This window comes from Tetrao urogallus (assembly GCF_951394365.1).
Source record: "Tetrao urogallus genome assembly, chromosome: 5".
Lineage (NCBI taxonomy): Eukaryota > Metazoa > Chordata > Aves > Galliformes > Phasianidae > Tetrao > Tetrao urogallus.
In genome coordinates this window covers 60,937,024-60,958,743 of record NC_136818.1, presented here as the reverse complement: position 1 = coordinate 60,958,743, position 21,720 = coordinate 60,937,024, and the positions used below count along the sequence as shown (strand labels likewise).

General features: G+C 41.7%; 2 protein-coding genes across 2 annotated transcripts; one reads left to right on the top strand and one right to left on the bottom strand.

Moving 5' to 3' along the window:
* Positions 1 to 103: 103 nt before the first annotated feature.
* LOC306946389 (disintegrin and metalloproteinase domain-containing protein 9-like) lies at positions 104 to 14,815 on the bottom strand (the record flags this gene model as incomplete). Its single annotated transcript, XM_079535413.1, has 22 exons — positions 104 to 181; positions 287 to 343; positions 582 to 645; positions 1,225 to 1,357; positions 2,094 to 2,199; positions 2,742 to 2,822; positions 3,244 to 3,418; positions 3,636 to 3,741; positions 3,866 to 4,061; positions 4,612 to 4,701; positions 5,558 to 5,729; positions 6,177 to 6,298; positions 6,549 to 6,633; positions 7,001 to 7,173; positions 7,751 to 7,822; positions 7,904 to 7,969; positions 8,457 to 8,679; positions 9,378 to 9,454; positions 10,411 to 10,489; positions 11,071 to 11,147; positions 12,332 to 12,444; positions 14,746 to 14,815. 22 exons carry the CDS (start codon positions 14,813 to 14,815, stop codon positions 104 to 106), a joined length of 2,415 nt encoding a protein of 804 aa, XP_079391539.1.
* Positions 14,816 to 16,219: 1,404 nt separating this feature from the next.
* Positions 16,220 to 20,156, top strand: LOC306946987 (ATPase PAAT; the record flags this gene model as incomplete). The annotated part of the gene is made up of 6 exons (XM_079536143.1): positions 16,220 to 16,356; positions 16,474 to 16,671; positions 17,427 to 17,499; positions 18,054 to 18,260; positions 18,849 to 19,312; positions 19,928 to 20,156. 6 exons carry the CDS (start codon positions 16,220 to 16,222, stop codon positions 20,154 to 20,156), a joined length of 1,308 nt encoding a protein of 435 aa, XP_079392269.1.
* Between the last annotated feature and the right edge of the window lie 1,564 nt (positions 20,157 to 21,720).

The following is a 21,720-nucleotide window of genomic DNA, read 5'->3' as shown; positions in this document are numbered from 1 at the left end:
GGTACGTGCTGCTGGAAGGATGCACACGTGGAGGGCTGCGAGATGCCAGCCCTCGTGCTTCTCCTTATCAGTTCCTGGCAGCAGTTGTGGCCCAGGGAGTTGCTCACACAGCGGGTCGGGGTGATGGGACGGCAGGTCGATGAGGTCCTGAAGGAACCGCGGGAAACCGCGTTTGTCCTGCCTGCCTGGAGGGGGGGGAAACAGCTTTGAGAAGTGCTTCGGCACCGAGACAAGCCGTACTTCTGAGCAGGAATTTTGCCCCCTGTAGCAAACGTTTAAGTCATACAAACCTTGGACCGGGAAAATGCGATATGGTGAAAATATCGGGGCTTGCTGTGGTGGGCTAGGAGAGATGGCACAGATAATCAGGTTAGTGCAACACATTTCAAATCGTAGCTCACTATTCTCAACAGAGCTAATGCTATGCAACTTTCAGACAGGGTGTTTTGTCCTGTCCAACAGCCTCTGATGGCTTTTGTGTATCAATAAAACCACAACGTAATCAGTAAGGGCCTTAGGTGAAGGCACTGTATGACTGGGATTACTCAGCACGAAGTAATACAGCTATGCATCTGCCTTACCTGATCATTTCTGGTGGTATGGGTTGGTCTGTTGCTTTGCTTTGGTTGCTGTGCATTGTTATCCCTGAAAGGAAAACACCACCATCAGGAAAATCCCCATTTGGATTGACAGCATGAAGGGATGAACGCTTACAAAGGGACCCGGTTACAGATCTCATGTTTCTGACTTCCTGGATGTGGCAAATAATTTCCACGTTCATCATCATAGAATGGCCTGGGTTGAAAAGGACCTCAAAGATCATCTGCTTCCAACCCCCTGCTGTGTGCAGGGTCTCCAACCACCAGGCCAGGCTGCCCAGAGCCACATCCAGCCTGGCCTTGAATGCCTGCAGGGATGGGGCATCCACAGCCTCCTTGGGCAACCTGTGCCAGTGCCTCACCACCCATGCTCCATGCCCCTGTGCCCATGAACACAATAACAAGTACCAATGAGAACGGTGCAGTGCATTTTAAGAAAAAAAAATGCTTGAGAACTCACGATCAGAGCATCTGTATGAAAGTACTCACATTTACCAATAGCAGGACGGTCTTTCTCTTTGGGGGGCTATGTAGAATTTTTTTAAACAGAGCGTCTAACTAGATTGCTAAATTGATTTAGAGCACCCTCACAACCATTGAAATGCATTTGTAATAAGGATCATACCTGTGATGTCTTCTACTTTTCCTGCAAAACTTCCTCTTTATTGCGCCACGCTTAATTACTGCTATTACAGTCACAATCAGTACTGGCAGCACAACGAAGAAAAAAATAAGCAGGCCGTCCCGAAGTGATGAATCTGGAGAAAAATAACAGCAATCGTGTAAGACAGCCGTCTTGTTTCACCTCGTATGAAAGCATTTTGCAGTTAAAAATACCTTTCTGAGGTAAGAATTGCCATCTTTAAATTGCTATAAAGCAAAACTAATAATCAGGATTTGCATTTCCATAATCACAAATTGTCCTTGCCTTACTCAGCCTGTGCTGTATGACATACAACATTCTCCTTTTAGTCACAGGTGTAAAAGGCTTTCCCTGGTCTCTCAGTGTAAATGCCAGAAAAATTCACTCCTTCTTCCCTTTGCATAATTTCATGGCTCTCAGCTGAGCAGTGATGGTGCAGCATGAACCTCCTTCATCCCCCTCATTGCAGTGACGCCTTTTCCATATGTAAAGGCTGCTGGTTTCGTACTCAAGCTGTAGCCTTACTATATGATACGTGTTTTATCAGGTTCAAAATAATTAGGAATTAAATATTTGAGAACATCTAACTGTTTTAAAATGTACAAGTAATTCTAAGTAATGAGTGTATTGTTTTTTATCTCAGATAAAACTAAAATGGAGCTTCTCCCTCGGACCAACTTGTGTAGGTCTGCAGACACAAATCAGATGCTGTTCAATCTCCAAGGCAGTCACAAATGAGCAGTAGAGAAAAAAGAAAAAAAGCCTTAGAAAAGAGACAGAAAACCACCCTGTATGAGTAGATTAATTAAATGGGACCTGGAAGCAGTAAGAAAGCAGTTTCAGAATCATACCCATGTGAGCTGGACCACTGTCAGTGCTGCCACCGTAGCCTGACTGGTTACAGAACGGAGGCGCCCATCCAGAATTGCAGTGGCAGTTGCCATTGTTGTTACACACCTGCAGCCAATGCAAAGGGGTTTAGTCAAGGAAAGGCTTTTTGGAAGCAGCCACTTTCAACCTCTGATGTATATCTTAAGTTACACATTAAGAACTGCAGGTGGGAACAAGAAATATTGCATAGTATTGCACAGAAGCATAGGAAGCATAAGCTCACCGCTTCCACAACGTTCCAGAACACTGAGTGAAAGAACTTCAGTTCTGAAACTGTCCGACTCCATTTTCATTCTTCACAGAGAAATATCTGCATCCTGAATCACCAGCCTGTCCTCCTCAGAGGAATACTCTCCTCTTACAGTTTGACAACTCAGAAATATTCGAGTAGTCCCGAGGGAAATTCAGAAGAAATGTTTAGAAGTGTCTTGCAATGTTAGTGCTAAGGCGTTTACAGTGTACTGCTAACGTGAATTATGGATTTAAACGTGGATTTAACTTTCAGTACAGAGCAGAATAAAGCAAAGCCATCTGTCAGGCTGTTGCTTTTACAGAGGCATTCTGCAGCTATCTTCAAGATGTAGAGCATGAAAACACCATCTACTCACCCCATTGCCATTACACTTCTGCTTTACATCGCAGCTGTAGCCCAGATGACTTGCATCCACACACTCAAAAGCTACACAGGCCTGGGAAAGTATTTAAAAAATGGCTTTTAAATGCAACATTCCCCCCAAATCCGATCCATTTTATACATATACTATATAATAATATACATTTTCAAGTCTACAGCTTTTGCTTATCAGCCCTTTGCCTTGGCATACAGAACACTGAGTCCTTAACAGCCTTATAGCTGTATTTATCTCACATTTTCTTAAATCTATGGATGCAGCTTGATGAAAATAGTTTGAGTAACTGATAAGATTGCTCACTGATTTGTAGCACCACAGGTTGTTTTTAAGAGCTAATGAATTGTGTGCGTATCTCTGAAAAAGCAGATTTCTAATGACATTATGGTAGATACATAAGTGAACCATTGAATGCTTTTGAAAGTTAAGAGCTTTCCAGCTGGTGCAATACGCTGTGTACATATGCTGACATTTGTCTTACCTTCTTTTCTCCACATGCTGTTCCATCATGAACTTGAGCAGGATCAGGGATATCTGATCCTAAGTCAAAATCAGAGGACCAGCATAAAACCCCAGAGGCATTATTGACAACACTCCAAGCAGGAAGATTCTGAAGGCTAACAGAAGTGCACTGGAGCTTGCCACACAGACTGTGCCTGTAGTGAACAAATGGCACTTGGAGAGAAGATGAACAGCAAAAAAAAAACACACAAAAAACCCCCAGTATAAATGCAAATACACCAGCCAGTCAAATATAGGCTGCATTTTAAACAAATACTCTTGTCTTAAACCTCTGTGCTCTACAAGTACATAACGGAATGTGTATTTTACACTGGAGATCTTAGGGGTGGCTTTTGTTTAGTACTGACTTACTGAACAGAACACTTCTTGTACACTCCACCTGTCATTCCACAGTTTCCAAATCTATCTCCTTTAATATTGGCTTTTTCAAAGCACAGATCAGGTGCTTTTCGTGCCCCTGTATGAAAAATAGAGATTCTTAGCAAGCCATCACGCAGTCTTAAAAATATGAGGAAGAAAAAGCAAGCTATGAAACGTCTCTAGAAGACTACAAGTCTTTTTGCATTAAATTATAAACTTACCTTTTCCATATATAGCTTCACACTGCGAGTCAAAGCTCTGACACACTCCGTAGTAGCAATATGCTTCCATGTTGTTGCATGGGTAACCATTCATGATGTAAACATCGTCTGGACAGTAGGCATAGCTTCCATTGCAGTATTCAGGGAGATCACAGAAATCCATTTTTGATCTGCATTCTGTTCCTGCTGCTTTAAACTGGAACAGGAGAAGAATGCTGGCTCACTTTTATTTCGTAACGGCACGACTTCAAACATGAAACAATGACAGCTGAGAATCTGTTTTTAAAGAAGATTTTAAAGAAGATAAAATAGGGTGGGTTTTTTGTTGATTAACATCTAATAAAAAGTCCCAAACTTCCCTCAGGTTCATAGGGCGTAGCTACAAAGTTTTTGAGCTGAGTTTGCAGAAGAGTTGGGTAGGTCGTACAAATGCACACACAAGCACAAATTAAAAAGCAGCCAACAATCAGAGACTGTGCAGATGCCTGGAGTTGCATAATGGAGATGACTATTGCTGAATCCCCTGATTACTTCTTCCTCCTGGGAGGGATGACACAGAGATGAGATTCCATTTCTAACCTTCAGAACTCATCAAGAGACAAATTCTCTACCTCCATGCTTTCTGCTGGTGAATGTAGTTTGATGTGGAACTATGTCAAGAGATTCTATGGGATTCTTTTCCAACACCTCCTAAGAAAGCCAGCCTAGTAATGAGTATCAGTTCAGCTTAATCAAACAAAGCCTACCTTGCAGTTTTTGCAGCACAGTCCCTGTGCACACTGCGATCCAGACGTAAGTTTGCAGGTGGCAGCATTGCAGCAAGGGTTGGTGCATTCCTGAGACAGTCAGAAAGAAGGGAACACCATCTTTCTACCTTGTGTAGCTAGGAATGTAGCTGGTCAAGCTAAGTGCATGGACAAACCAAGCATTACATACACTGCCTGTCTTGCATATGCTGAGACTGAGAGCCTCTCACAGAAAGCAACATAGTCTGGCTGTATTTTTTTTACAAGTCATCAGAAAAACACCTATTTTGATGGGCTATGCCATAGGAATATAAGATAGGTTTCCACTTTAGGCAGGCACCAAAGAAGCAGACCAGTTTGTTTTTAAAATAATACTACTTATCCCACCCTGTCTCATTTTCCCACTACACTGGCAGTTTGATGTAGGGAAATGCTGATATCTTTTCTTGGCTTAGAAGAAGACCTATGCAATGGGGCTACTGGCAGCCTTTTGATTTATTGGTGTCTTTCTGGAGACACCAAAGAATGAGCCAATATGCCCCATTCTTAGAAAGACACTTTCACAGTGTGAATATGACCAAAGTAATTGTGCTTTGGGCTAATTTTGAGGGCTACAGTTAGGAAACATGTAAGTGCTACACAAACTAGTAATCACTTTTCTGTTACATAAATCTCTACCTTGCTAAAACCAGCACAAAAACCAATGGCATTTTCACATGCTGTGCACTGAAATGCACTTCTCTGTTAGGCAATGACTCAAAGCTCTATCAAGTTCAGTAGCCCTCAACTGGGTTCCTATCAAAACTGATTGTATCATTTTAGGCTTTTTCTAACATTTACCTTTATACAGCTTGCAAAAATGTAAACTTAAAGAAAGGCTCCCCAGATGTTAACACAAATCACGTGTGCAAGTATAACACACAAGTACACAGCTGAATTCCATTACCTGTGGCTTTCCACAGTCACATTCTTCATTGTTATCAATCACGTTGTTACCACAGACAGGCTCTTTGTAAACATTACTTGTTTTGGGTGGATTTCTGAGGCAGTTTCCTCCTCCATTTAGAACAAGGTTCTCAAAATCATCAGCACTGCAGGAACTGAAATTCCTGGATCCCCTGGAAAGCACAATGTTTTCATTAGATTTTCCTTGCAAAAAGACAATTCAATAAAATACTGTCACGTTTCCAGATGTTAGAGATCTTGAAATATTCTCTTTTTACTTTGTTTTGTATTACTTTTAGAAATAAAAAAAGATTTTCCTTTTTTCAGAAGCAAAAAAGACCCATCAGATTATACATTCTTATACATAATAGGCTTCCAAAATCCCTCGTTTGTGCTGAGTCCAAAAATGCCTGATTGCAATATCTTCTGACCGGGTCAGAAAATAGGTAACGATTCAAATAAATGCAAATGAAATCAAGCCCAAACATTCACTCCGTGATCAAAATCTTCAAACGACTTCTCATTCACAAAAGTTCCTTGGTGCTCGTGGAATCTTCTCAGTTTACAAGACATAGGCAGTGCAGATACATAACAGTCATTAAATTAAATGGAAATCTTACTTATCTGTGCTGTACATAATGTAGGATGCAGGACACCTGTTATCATCATGTTTCATTCCAAGGTTATGTCCCAGTTCATGTGCAACTACTGTAGCATGACGTAACACATTGTTATGATTCAACTAATAAAGAGAATCAGTGTTAAAAATTATGAAAGTAAAGTACTACGTTTCTACCTGCCCACTTAGTCAAGCCACAGGTTTCTTAGAGGCTACAAAGACAACACAAAATTGTGTCGCAAAGCAAAACCAGCAAGAAATGGCAGTTTGCCACTGTTTATTTTCAGGCAGGGCTGAATTCTGCTGCCCTTTCTGTTCCTTCTAACAGGATCATAGTGTGATAGTAACACAGTCAGCCATGGAATGTACTTACAGTGCTGATCGACCCTCCCTGCACCTGTGAGCAGACGGTTCCCACAAAAGCCATTCCGATGGATCCGCCGTAAGAGTCTCTCCCTCTGTGACAGAAGCAATTTGAAGGTGGTGTTGAAAGAGGAGCTGAACGTTTAAGGTTGCTTCTAAAAGGCGCTGATGAAACAAATACTGCAAAGCATAATTTGGTCTTCTTGAAGACAAGAAGAAAGTTGCACGATATCATGGTTTCAACTAATAATACTGGGATAACACTGATTGGAAGTAATGATCAGTCGCTAAAGCCTGCTGTATCAGTGCTTCTAAGATCAAACTATATTCATTACATTCTCTTGATTTTGGAAGTTGAGGGAATTGTTTTCCAGTTATGTTTTCATTCAGATATGAAACAAAACCCACATATATTAGCAACTCTGGCAGCGTGGCCAGTTCTGCCACTAAATAAAAACTTACATTATGAGATGGCTGACATCATTTCTGGATCGCTTAAGAAGATCTTTCTGTCTCCAAGAAACAAATCTACTCAGTACATCTCCAGCTGAACCCTCCATTACAGAGATTTGGTTTTTATCTGTCCAGATCTCTAATCCAACCAAAACAATCTGGATATTCAGTGCACTGTACATCTGGAAAGGGGGAAAAAAAGGTGATGCCTATCCATCAGTCTGGTTCAAGTGAGTTATGAAGGATTTCTTCGTTACTGCTGCATTAACAGGAAGCCAAACTGTGACTGAGACATAAGTTTAGTTTCTTTGAATAGTTACAATCTAGTTTAATATTAAGAAATACATGACTGAAGGCAATCTACTCATGAATATGCTTAAGGAGATCTTTCAGGTGACATTGGAAAGATAATGTTCATTCATTTTCTTAGCTAAATGCATTGAGGAGAAACTGTGAGCATGTCATTGCATTCCTCACAGAATTATTCACAATGCTGACAGTTTGCTGAAGGAAAAAACAATTGCAAACAAGTGAAATACTCTTCCTGGAAACATAAAAAGTGCTGCAGACCTCAGGTTTGTGGTCTGCACCTCTACAAGTTCTGTGCACAGATACGTAGCATGCCTTAATATCACAAATTGCCACATAACTTCCAAATACGCTCTCAGGACACAGCTGCACAGATTTACTGAATTATTTTCTCTTCTGAAAACTAAGACATATAAAAGCTACTGAACATAGGTGACTGAACAGACCTACCCCATCAACATAATTAATCAGCTCAACGGTTTCCTTTTGCACTGCAGCAGGATCAGAGTTCTTCTGCAAAAACTGTAAGATGCCACATGCAAACGTCAGTGAAAAGTGTTAATATTTTAACATAAGGTATTTAGCATTCTACAGAGTCATTACCCTGTGATTATCCACAACCACAAATAATTCCACATAGCTTTTCTGTGGCAGGACAGCTCGCTTCTTCTGCAAATTAGAAAGCACAGTAAGTTAATGCTGCCTAGTGGATTCAAGGTTTTTAACTCATCCTTCTCACCTTTTTCATTTAATGTATTTATAAAGAAATTTGCATTTTTAAACTGGCCTCAAATGTAAGTTAGCTTTAGATTTCCACGCCAGTATCAGTACGTTAGCACTTTACTTTTGGTCAGACCTTGAGATGCACGAGCTGAATGGCAGCTTCATGCCTTCCATACACCCATGGGCTGAGCTCTGCTAAAGGACTGCTTCAAGTTATGTTAGATTCCCATTGTGCTATTCTTCTCTTTCAGAATTTATCAGAACTCCCAACAGTTTGGGGTCCACGAAAACGTGAGCAACAGGAGGTGCTCAGCCAAACCCACCTGCAATGATACCATGCCAAAACAAGGCTCTGCAGACCCTTTGCTACTGGGACAGACTGAGGAAATAGTTTGGACTGTAGCCCTCAGGAGAGAAACAGGAGTGTATTTACCCTCAAAAGCTCTTCCCTACTAGAGGTACTGTTTAGTGAAAATGCATATTTCACAGACTGCTTCACAAACATCTGCATCTCATGATGAAGGCCGTCATTCAGCACACCACAGTGGAAAGGAATATGCTGCATGTCTTCTAACTGGTAAAACCTGTGTTCAAACGTTCTGGATGTGTTGAGTGGCTCCATTCCATACCATTTGCCAGCAATGTAGATAATTCCTCTGATGAACATAAAAGAATGAAGAATTATTTCTCTCTCGTGATTATGACTAGGGCAGTGAACAGTAGATAAACACTTCAAAGCGTAATTATTCGTGCCACTATCTTAACATAAATTATTATCTCAAATTATCTCAGTATAGGGGGTGAATTCAGAAGCCCAACAGGATCTCAAAAGAAAAAACAGTACTCATTGAAGATATTGATCTTATGGAAATATATGCTCCTTGAATCAATTACTGGGAAAGCATAACTGTTGTGGATGGTCAAGCACTGGAACAGGCTTCCCTGGCAACAAACAACACCTTAGATATATAGTTGAGCTCTTAGATTGCTCTGCATGGAGCCAGGAGTTGGACTCAGTGATCCCTGTGGGTCCCTTCCATGGACAGGATATTCTGTGCACTTGTATCAAGTATTACAGGCCTTTGCTCATGCCTGTGTTCTACACGTATTTAGATCACGCTCTCCCTCGTGTTGTCTTTCTCCCCGAAGGAATTTCAGATAAGTGATAAATAGTAGTGGAGACAAAGAATAAAACCTGTATAGAATTTCAGCTCCATCAAGATGTGAAACGTAAAAAATCTTTGCAAGACAGGATGGTGCTTCTTTCCGTGAGTAAGATGGATATTAAGGCTTTTGTTTTGTTTTTACTGGTGGTACAGTTAATTATCTCCAAGCAAAAAGCAAGAGGTCATACCTCAGGCCATCGCATGTGCTAAGAGCAAGCACCGAGTCAGCCATTCCTTCAACAGCACCATGGTAATAACAGTGTGTCTGAAATGCAACAAGGCCACATAATTAATGACAAAATAAGGTTGCTGTGTTCAAATTCAAACGTATTTGGTAACCAGCCTTATTATTTGCAGGATGGTATAGCTGACTTTTGCAAATTGAAAGTGTTCCATATTCTAAAATAATCCCAGATTTCTTGGGAGTAAAATATTACTTGACATGAGTAATAATTACTACAGCATCTGGTCCCCTGGTTCTAGAAAATAGAGCTTTTTTATTTAACCTGTCACCATCTTTTCATGAGATCTTTGTGTCTCTATTGCTTATCTTGTTCTCACATAGAATCCTCTCCAAGGCTGATCCAAGAAGCTCTGCATGCACAAAGCAGTCTCACTGAGCTAGCATGCAGGTAAAGGCTGAAATTAAACATAAAAGCATTCTGAAGGTTTGCTCAAAACTACAGAGCCTTGATGCTGCCATTGTACCTTTAGCAGTGTACTATGCAAAGGTGACCTAGTTGGGTAGCTCAAATTCAATCTTGGCATAATTTCCTGTGCCTCCTTTCTCACCTTACAAAATAGTGATGCTGTATCATCAGAAAAAGTATGAGGACACGACTGCTCCCTCATAAAACATGAAACCTTCTGTTCTATATCACATAAACATTAATGCTATAAATAGAAAACCTTGACAAAATCTCTCTCCCAGCATATAGTTCTTTTTCCTATGGGTGCCCTTCATTGGCATACCTGCATTTCCCTTTCCACTGCCAAAAATGTAAACAGTTTTTATTGTTCCACTGTACAGACACAAAGACACTCAGAATGAATGGTCACACACATTCACTTTTGCTTTTGAAATGCATACAGATGCACCTATATCCTGGCTGCTGCTCTCAGTTCTATCAAATTGTTAATAAGGCCTTCAGTTCAAAAAGCTTGGGTTCTCTGCTTTGAGGAAGCTCTTACCCGAAAGGGGAAATTTAAGATGTACAATACCTTGTTTTTTGATTGTGTTGCCTCCAGTTTCCCATTTTTCCCATAGGTATATAGCATAAAGTCTTTGCTAACAAGGTCTCTGCAAACAAAAACAAACTACTGCTCTTTTAAGGGTCTATAAAGCAAGAAATAAATCAAAAATCCTAGTAAGTACTACATTGTTAGCAGCATACTCCTCTTATATTATTACTAAACTGCATAGACATGAAAGAGATACCTGCAGAATGAGCTGAGCTATTTGGAAAATGTGTTATTTTGAAGTATTTAAAATATCCACAGAGTAGGACCTGAGCAGACTATGTTATATCAGGGCCTGGACTGTTCCTGACTCAGAAACAACAAAGAACAACAGACAAATTTATCTTAACTCCAACATTACTAACAACCCTCCCTGCCAAAAATGGATATGAATTCTACTTTTCCAGGATTTTCTGAAATCTACTGCTGTGTGGTGCTAATAATAAATTAATTGAAATCAAGTTGTGCACAGAAAAATATTACCTTGTGCTTGTGAGGCAGCACCATAACAGAGACACTACACAACATATTTTGTAATTATGGCAGTCTGCCCTCAAAGTGATTTCTTCTGTGTAACAATACTTGGCTGCATGCAACCACATTCAAACATGGAATGATATCCTAGAGCACTCTGTAACATACTTATTTTTCTTCAGTGTTAGGAGGTATGTTCCATTTCTGGTTTTAATGGAGTAAGAAAGATTGTCATCTGAATGCTCCTGAAAACAGAACAGAAATATCATTCAGTGAATTTTTACCTGGGTGTGCCAGTTCCATGCTTTCTTTGATAACAGAGCTCCAGCTACCACGTATGTGTGACGTATTCACTTGATTCACAAAACACACATTTCCTACCCCTCACACTTTCTGCATTTAAAAGATTCAGCACCACGCTCTACGTTCTTTCCTATGGAAAGTTTAAATTCTGCTAGGCTATAAATAATCATACAGAAGACATAATGAAAAATCATACAAACTACACAGAAGATTAAGTATGTCTGCCTTTAGAAATCTGGAGAAGGAACGAAGATATGCTGTCTACAAAAAGGTCAATAATTACCATTTGTGGTATTAATAACTAAAAAAATAAGTGTTCATTAAGCTAAACATAGGCGTCCATTGTATCGCTTTACAGTCTCAGGAACCTCAGCATCCTCAGATGCTCCTGAGGATGTAGTGGAGAGGAAATAGGCACAGACCAGACGAAGGAGGCCAGAGGTAGTTTCCAAGGAAGGCACAGCCCATGTATGCACTCTGCTGAACTATCACGTCAAGTTTTGTGACACTCCTTATGTAAATCACCATCAGCCATCTGAACAACCCGCAAACACTTCCTTAGGTAATCAGTTTGCACAGAGATGACTAACCATTTCATTATCAGTTATTTCAATAATTGAACTCTGTATCTGGTGTAAAGGTAAATGACCTCGGAGCGGAAGAATTAAGGTTCAGATCTCTCTAACTCATTCATTTACCTGTAGGATTGTATGGGACCACTTGTACCAAGGGAGCATCTGCCCTTCAGGTGCTACATGATTGAAAACTCATGTTTTCTCAAAGACTGTGTACCAAGTACAACAGAATACACACAGCATGGACATTAGCTCAAGTTCAGTGTCTAATCTGACTTGGAGGAGAATGATATAGTCCCCATTCTCCTTCCTACTTCTGTCTCATAAGGCAGGACTAGTGCAGTCCTAGATCTCTGTGGGAACAAATTCACTCAAAACTACTCAAGAAAACTTAAGAATCTAATCTGTATCAACATAAACATAAAGTATGTATGCATGCCTGCAATATAGGCCAATATTATGAAAAACAGAATCACAGAATTGTAGGGGTTGGAAGGGACCTCTAGAGATCATCGAGACCAGCAACGTTAGAAACAAAAGTAACAACAAACCTCATGAAGAAACGGGTGATGTTTCTCTCTGCCTGTCAACCTTTGAGGAATAATGATTTCGAATGCAGAAAGTCTGGATGCCTCTTCAGAATATGCACCTAAAAATGAAATTCCTAAGGAATCAGAAAGGGTAAGTGATGTCTGGTGTTGGCATCAGGACAGAGATGATAGCTGAAAAATAATTCTGAGCAGACAATAAATGGAGAAAAAGGAGTTTCACCAGCATGGGACCCAAACCAAAACTGCCTGTGCTGTGTTTGGTTTGTTCCATCTCTGCCTGAGTTCTGGGGTTATGCTGAGAAAGTCAAAGAAATCAATGTTTTCATTCCTGGCCAAAGTATTCTGCGTTCCTGGGTGTATAAACTAACTGTATCTTGGTTACTTACATTACAGACTGAAATGGTAACTCAAGTTTTGGTCATTCTTTCATAAAGTCATTATGAAAACAAATGATTGTATGAAAAAAAATAAAATCCCACAGCTGTAACATCACACAAACCCGAGTAAAAGAAAATCTAAAAATCTAACCAAAACAAAAAGCTCCTGTATTCAGAGCATGCCTTGAATAAATAGCTCAGGAATGGTCAGACTGATGCAAAAGGAGGTAAAATCTGGTTTCAGCTGCAGTCTTCCAGAGGACATAAAGAAAAGCGACCAAATTAGCTAAATCTCCCATAGTCTAACCCTTACTTATTAACTTTGTCTGTCCTTTTTGAAACACTTTCTTTTCCCATGACGGATGCTTTCAACCTGAAGTACTGCAGAAAAAGTCAGTATCTATCCTCTCTGTCCACCCATCTGCCCTCTTCTAGGAAGTTTTAAGGCAGCTGGCCAGTTAAAATTAACCGTGCGTGAGATTTTGAGATCTCAAATACCATTAAGTTCCTTCAGGTTTTGTGAAATCACCTTGCTGGATGTGCAATGTGCTGATGTGTCTGTTGGCAGCAGGGCTCTCTAGGAGTGGCTGATGGATGCTTTTGCTCAGTTACGCTCACGTTTCTCCTGTATTTTTTGGTGAAAGGTTTTACACACTATGAGTTGTCTTCAGAACACCATCCCAACTCAGGAAGCTACAGCTAAGAAGTCAGTTGAGCGTCCAGTTTCAGTTACAGGCAAAAACCATCTCCAGTGACCTTTTGGAAAATTGGGAGAACTTCTCCTCCCCTTTTTTTCTGCCTGTTCATTAAAGTGGTTTTAGTGTTTCTTTTGGTCAACAAAGACACAGCCGTTGCTTTTATACAGGTTACTGAGTCAACAATAACGTGGGCTTTAACAACCTACTTCTTAAATTGTTCCTTGTGAGGAAACAAAGAGATTCCTGCTCATTTGTAGTAGGGCAAAGTTAACCTCAGCCTCACGGGTTTCTGTGAAAGGAAACTAACTGCAAAGAAGCCACAGGGCAATCATGAATCACCAATTCAAAGCAAGGAGGAGGACTCCTCAGTGTAATGATGATCTCTACCTATTAGATAACATCAGGAGTTTTGAAAACTAGGTGCAGGTAGACTATCATTAACATTAAATACTGCCATTACCATCAAAATGTGGAAGCTGCTAATAGCAAAACAGGCTTGTAGATAATATTGGCGCTCCCTCTTTACTTTTGTCTTTTTATCTGAAATAATAACTTCGTTAACTAAATCATAAAATCTGTTCTGTTTTGTAAGTGCATGTAGAGATAAGAGCAGAAATACGGTTCTAACAATTCACATTTTGACATCTGAAAGGAAGCTTTTTTACAATGATGGTGGTGAGGCACTGGCAGAGGTTGCCAAGAGGGGTGGTGGTGCTCCATCCCTGCAGACCCCCAAGGTCAGGCTGGAGGGGGCTCTGAGCATCCAATGGAGCTGTGGGTGTCCCCATTCACTGCAGGGAAGTTGGGCCAGATGACCCCAGAGTCACCAAAAGGTCCCTTACAACTGAAATAATTCTATAATGACTCTATAAGAAAAGCAAGAAAGCACCTGTAAAATTGGTCATAAACATATAACTTTCTAAGAAATATTTCAGGCATTACGTCTACTTCTAAAATCAGAATCCTAATCATCAATGTAAAGAAGTTAATGTGGACATCAAACAAAACATTACTGGAATTTCAAATCTTTTTCTCCACTTTTTACTGTCCATCAGTGACACTAGCTGCCAATTATCACAACTGGTGTCATGTAGGGAAGGAGATGCTTTTAAACACCTACTATGCCACGGGGGAAAAAAATCACAAAGAACTAAGCTATAAGAAGCTTCAAATTGCAGGATTTTCCCTAAGCCAGAGCTTCTTGGATAGGAGATCTGCTAACAGCCTAATGCACAGTCATGCCTTGGTTTGAAAGGTCTGCACGTTTCTGGTTGGAATTGGAAAGTACAAGAATTCCTGGGTAAACTTTCCGAATACGTAACAGAAACGAAAAGCTTACCTTTCATCCAACAAGAGTTTCCAGTTAAAGACAGTCCAAAAGTGAGGAGAAACAGGCCGTGCCTTAGCATGACTAGATTTCCTGCAGACACGGTACCTGGCTCTCAGCCGCCCGCACGGAACGAGAAGAACGAGCACCGTCTGCTCTGGAGGTAAACAACAGAAAAAGCTCTGATACTTCATCTCTGCTAAGGAAACGGGAAGTAAAAGTTCATCCATTAGGCTTGCAAGAAAACTGGTTAGGCAGCTTAAGGCAAACAAAAAGCAGCTCTCTGAAATGCTGATTGGAGGCAGACAGCCACATCATGCCAGGACCAAGCTGGTTTCTTCTGAAGGACTTTGAGTGTTACCACAGCGAGGTTATATGAGATTCAAAACATCCAGTCTTGCTAGCAACGGATCTGATATTTGAGATATTTGTACTGGTCGCTGCCAGCTGAGCAAAATGTACTCTCTGGAATTTCAGCTTGTTGTTTTCCTTTATTTTATCTCTACAAATATGAAAAACGCAGTGCTTATCAACACATGGAAATCCCACACCTGTATAGAACGCAGGATAATTCTCCTCACCAAAAGTCTGTAATGTTGAGGACTCCATCACTCTTCCAGGATCAAAATCATCTCCCAAGGCACGGAGTGACAGCATTGTCACCAAGAGCAGACAGTGAACGCTCCCAAAGATGAATGCAGTGCAATTTGGAAGCACTGAGCACCTTTAGGAACCCAAACAGGAGACTGAGACAACAAGGCTTTCACACTGAAACATTTATATCGAGCAATTAATTTTCATTAATTTTGAATTAAAGCAGAGCGAAGCCAGCGCTGGTCAGTCACACAAAATAAAGGCTCAAGTGCAAAAACAAAACAAAAATCAGAGATGTCAGCGCTGTCATATTGTCCTGGATAAAGCCTGTGCAAATCTCCCTAATTAACAGACCTAATTCCCTCAGCCAAAGCACCAAGAACTCGATATCCGAGCTCCCTGGGCTCTCATCCACAGCACAGCGGAAAGAGAAACGCTCCCTGACTCCAGAAGCCAGGATCCTACTGCAAATTAAATGAACCCGATCTTTTATTTATGCTCTCCTTCCTACTATTAGCACGCCGCCTGGAATACAGGGCCTGCATCGCTCCAAGCGCTGCTCTGCTATGGTTATTTTAGATTGGGTATCAGGAAAAACTTCACAGAAAGGGCTGTTAAGCACTGGAACGGGCTGCACAGGGGGGTGGTTGAGTCACCATCCCTGGATGTGTTTAAAAGCCGTTTGGATGTGGTGCTCAGGGAAGTGATTTAGCGCAGGGTCGTTGGAATTAGGGTGGTACGGTTGCACTGGATGACCTTTAAGGTCTCCAACTTGAGCGATTTCATGATTCTTAACTCCCGCAGCACTGAGGAGCCCTCAGCGCCGCCCCGCGCATGCGCGCAACCCCGCCCCGCGCAGCCGCTGTGAGGCCGGCAGACTCCGCGCGCGGTGATGGCGAGCGGCGGCGCGCCCTGCTCTGCGCCTGCCCCGCCCGGCGTGACCGTGGGCTGCTCGTGGTCCTGCGCGCCACCGGGCGGCCTGGACCGGGCGCTGTGCCTGCGGCGCGGGGCGAGCCACGATGAGGCGAGGTGAGAGAGGAGGAGGGGAAGGGGGGCCTCCCGTCAGCTCCTCGCGAGGGGCGGCGGAGGGCCGGGGTGGGGAGCCGGCGTGGCGGGGTAACGCGGCTGTGGCGCTTCCCTCCTCAGCGGCGAGGCCGTGGCGCTGGAGCGGCGGGCGGGCGGCGGGGACGCGGCGTGCGTGCTGCAGCTGGAGTGCCGGGCGGGCGCCGAGCGGGTGGCGGCAGTCGGCGTGGTGAGCGAGGCCCGGCACATGGAGGTGTACGTGGGCGAGGAGTACTGCGGAACCGGGCGGGGGGTGAGCGCCGGAATCCTGCAGCCACCGGGGTGAGTGAGCGGCTGGGGAGCGGCGCGCTGCGGGCTGTCCAGCGGGAACCTGAGCCGGGAGCGGGCTGGTCGTAGAACCACGGAGTCACTCGGGCAGGCTGGAAGAGACCTTAGAGATCATTGAGTGCTACCACAACCTAACCATACCACCGTAACAACCCTCTGCTAAATCACTGAGCACCACATCCAAACGGTTTTTAAACGCATCCAGGGATGGTGACTCAACCACCTCCCTGTGCAGCCCATTCCAGTGCTTAACAACCATTCCTGTAAAGAAGTTTTTCCTGATATCGAACCTCAAATAACCCTGGTGCAGCTTGAGGCCATTTCCCCTCGTCCTGTCACCAGTGAGAAGAGACCAACCCCGCTCTGCTGTAAGCATCTCTCAGATATTGGAAGACAGCAGTAAGGTCTCCTCTAGCCTCCTTTTCCCCGGAGTGAACAGCCCCAGTCCCCCCAGTCTCACTTCATAGGCCATATTCTCCAAGCCCTTCACCAGCCTTGTTGCCCAACTTTGGACCTGCTCCAGCACCTCCATGTCCTTTCTGTACTGAGGTGCCCATTAAACTGTTGTGTGGCACATCTGCTTAATTAGCTAAATGAAAACATCCAACTCAGAGCCTCAGGGGCGGTGTGAGTGATACATCCAACCCCCAGAGCTGCACTGACCCGTAGTGTGCCCACACATGGAATATCAAGTTAAAACTCCCTTGGAAATAGGTTGGGTGTCACAGATTTCTCCTTTTGTTTTGCAGTGAAACTGAAACTGTGACTTTATACGAAAAGTATCTGAAATTGGAATGCCCAGCGACCTCTTGTAGGATTAAGGTAGGGAGCTTGGTGGAAACCTACAACTTCTCATTGTCTTTTTAATCATTTCATTAACTAAATTGCATCATCCTTCCTCAGATTACTGTTATTTCTGTACCATAATCACATAACCAATTCAGATCATTTGGTTGTTGTATATCTTAATAGTTCTCGTAGTTTTCTTTCCCAGTTTTCTTTTCATGAAGTTGCATGTGAGGAAATTGCTACCCCATAGAGAAAAGCCTTCACACATCAAACACATTATAGGCAATCTGCAGTTACTATATAGTCAGAACTATGAGCTCCACTGTAGATGTGTACATTGGTAATAGGAGCCCTGTGATGCAGATAAATAAGCTTAGGAAAATCTATACAGCTATTGCTGTATTTAAGTACTGAGAAGAGTATTGATTGATTTTTCAATCCTGCAAGCACCTTCTGTTCAGTCAGAATTCTTCTAAGAGTAACAACCAGAAAGAAATCAACTTCCCAACATATTCATACAAAGAAAATGTTGAATTGTGTTTTTTTTTTCTTCCTAACCAAAATACCTTTTTTCCTTCTTGCATTAGCTGCTCTCCATTGGTGAGAAACAAAGGGTACTCATCAGTAAAATAATTGTACAACTGAATACAGTTTCAGCAAAACTAGCAACTGATTTTCCTTCACTAGGATCAAGCATAGATCTAGACAGAGTGCAAACAATAATGGAATCTATGGGATCTAAGTTGTCTCCAGGTGCTCAGCAACTCATGGACATGGTCCGATATCAGCAGAAAGTAAGTGACTGTGCTGCTCCGTAAACATCAATAATGCTGTTCTGTGACTTGGCCTTCTGTGACAGTTAAGCATGTTCTAAACTGATTAGGTGGAAAAACTTTTGGTTGTTTTTAACCTAGCCTTCGTGACTTATCTGTTGCTACACTGAAATGCATGCAATGGATTAAGAGCATGTGCTCAAGGAGTCACATGAAGATCAGAGTTAAGAATGTTGTATCACTGTCGTCATTTTCAGCTTCACTGTTGCCCTGTTGTCCTTTTGTCCATGTCACTTGTCACTTCTTGTGATTTCTTAGGTGATGGACACGTTTGTTGTTGTCTTTGGGGTGTAAGTAGATGGATTAGTTTGTCTTAATTGTTATTAAAAGCATGTCATGAAGTAATGAACACATAGCATATGCAAGGAAAGTTTTTCTATGCTTTTCCCTATGAATATAATTCACAACTACTTATAAAGTCATTATACCACACTAGTAGAATGCTGTAATCCCTTGGAATTAAATATATAGCATGGGTGCTGTTCCAGTATCACTTTCAGTATATTTAAGTACTTAATATTTAAACACATCTTTTTTTCTTACCAGCAGAACAGCTTACCTCTTGGAGACAAACTTAGTTGGATATTTGGGAAGAGCTCAGACTTTGGAATCGAGCATCCAGTGGATGGATTTCATGGTGCAGCCATTCAGACATCACTACATCAGTCAGTCAGTGAATCTTCGTCTGTCAGAAATCCTGCAACAAGTGAGACAGGATGTGAAAACGTAAATCCTGATCTGAAAGCACAGCTTCCTGAAGGAAGGGATACTTCTAACTCTACAGAACTTAATACACAGCAGAATACAGTTGACCTCAGAAATGATTTTAAAGCTATGGGATCTTTGCTTATGCAGGAGCAAACAGACAGAATCCAGAACGTAGCTGCTCCACAGATGCTTCTTCCTTTTCTTCAGAACTTATGTAGTCAAGTTAATCATCTTCGGCTAAAAGATGGTGAGAAGCATCTTGATAAAAACGTGGGCACTAAAGAAGAAGGCATTCAAACTGTTGGGTAAGTTAACTTTGTGCTTGCTTAACTAGCAGCTTGTGTGTATTAGCAAGTTTAAATGAGAACACGAGCATTTTATTCTCACTGTTTGTACCAACAGTGCAGCTAGTTTGGTAGATACTCGAAGAACAACAGGAGAAACTGTGAGCTGCAGGAGTGTTGCCTAAGAAGCAGAGTTCTAATAAAGCCTGGATATCTCCAGGTCCTGGGACAGTACTGTATTTTTAAAGAATACCACGTAAAAATAAAGAATTGTGTACTGTGTGTGTAACTCTGGAAATGCTTTGCTAGGAGAGAATAAAGCCTGTCATGTGGGCAAAACTTGAACTCCTGTGTATACTGTTGAGCTATATGGATTTCCTTATTTATAACTAGGTCTTCTAATGCATAATTGAGTCTTTAAAAAAAAAAAATAGAAGGTGAATTTACATCCTCTGTTTATTATAAAATGTGAACATATGAAGTGTGACAGACAAGGTTTTTGCTTATGGTAAAAATCCCATCAAACCTTCATTGTCTTAAGAAATGAGATTTTACACTCCAGCATCCATATCGCTGTCATGCTCCTTGTCATCAAGAAACAAGGTTATACTGACTGTTATCTTGCTCTTTTCACAGAGTAGAACAACAGCCTATTTGCTCCTATCTGGAGAAGATCATCTCCAAAAACATGGATCTGATGGAGAAAAAACTGACAGACTACATCGATCGCCAAATCCAGGCTCTGCAGGCACACATAGATGATAGAATGGTTCTCTTAATGGACTTGCTTCAGAACTCAAAGCAAAACAAAATTTCACAAGCACGCTATGACTCTAATGAGGGATTCTCTAATGGGGAGAGATAAACATACGTAGATATGGAACTCCAGTGCAAGTATTTTTAAGGGCAGTAACACTTTACAAAGCTTCATATTTATGGAGTTATAACCGCAGAGAACCTCAGTGTTGATGACTTGCATTTTGTTACTGTAATTCTCCACTGTTGTACACAGTTGTTAGTTTTATGAAAGATCGTAAGAATGAGTGGTTTTCCTAAATAAGAATTTTGTATGCCTTTTGTGGCTTATTTATTTAAGGAGCTTTGCTGAAAGCCATGTAAAACATGGCTTCCCAATGTTGAAAAAAATGAAGTACACTAAATAAACTGAGTTACAGCATATCTCTTTATGTATGTGTAATTAATTCCCTTTGTTTCTGTCTTGCTTTATGACATGTAGCATGTTCCCACTAGAATGAAACATGGTTTCTTTGTGGTTTTGGTTTATTTTAATGGGACTCCTGATGAAGCTGTTTATTTCTCCATTTGTAAAAGGAAGGGTAGTACCTGCACTGCTTAATTTAAGCTGTATAAGAATCAGGTATAGAGAGGGAGGAGTTGCAACCTGGGCCCTTTGAAAGCCTTCCTGGCTCTGCAGGCACTCACATTAGGAATGTAGGTTCCACAAATGATCCCTAAAACAAGACTGTCTTGCTCTCTCCCTGAAGATATTGATCCCTGCAGGAATGATCCATGCAGGTCCTTTCCAAGGGGATCTCCTTGCCAGGTAAGACGTGCTGGCGTAGGACCTGCTACATTTTGGCACTTAAAGTAGTAGTCTAATGCTGTAATAGGATGATAATAGCAGCATGGCAAAGTCTTTGTCTACAGCAAATGAAAATGAGCCCAAATGCAGCAGCCATGGATGCAGAAATGAAGGAAAAAAAGCTGCTTACCTTTAGAAGGCCTCATTTAGGCAGGGATCTCTGGCAGAAGATGCCCTCACCTCTACAGCCAGCCCTTAAATGAGGTCTGGGAAGGGGTGGATCCTGGCTCCAGCCCTTCTGGTCACTGAGCTGCATTGCATGCACCTGAGCTGCCCTGGGTTGGCCCTGCCTTCCACCAGGTGCTCCATCACTGCTTCAGGCCATGACTTAGCATTTCCACTATAAGTAGCCTCATTGCTTTGTATTTACTGTAACTTGTTGGGATCTGATCTGTTGTCATTCAAAGAGGTAGAAATGTTACAAAGTCCATCCTTATTGAAAGGTCAATCTTTGTACTTCACTCTGCTTATTGCTCTTCAAAATCCGGGATGCACCATTTAACTTTGATTGCATATGGACTTCCTACCTTGGACAGATATTGGTTATATTCAGCATCTTAGATGCTTTGAGCAAAAACTGGGGGCAGCAAGTGTTGACAAGGGGCACATAGTAGACACGTGTAAGAAAACTGATATCTCTTGAAAACTATCAGCAACCTACAAAAGCCAATTGCAGAGGTGGGATAGTTTGTGCAGAACAGCTATCTCATGGTTGTCCCTTTGTTTAACTCATGCTAAGTACAGTTTCAAAATGACTTGAAAACAGGGTGAGTTTTTTTTCCTTTTTTAATAAGGAGCTAAATCATCTCCTTTAGATGAAATCATC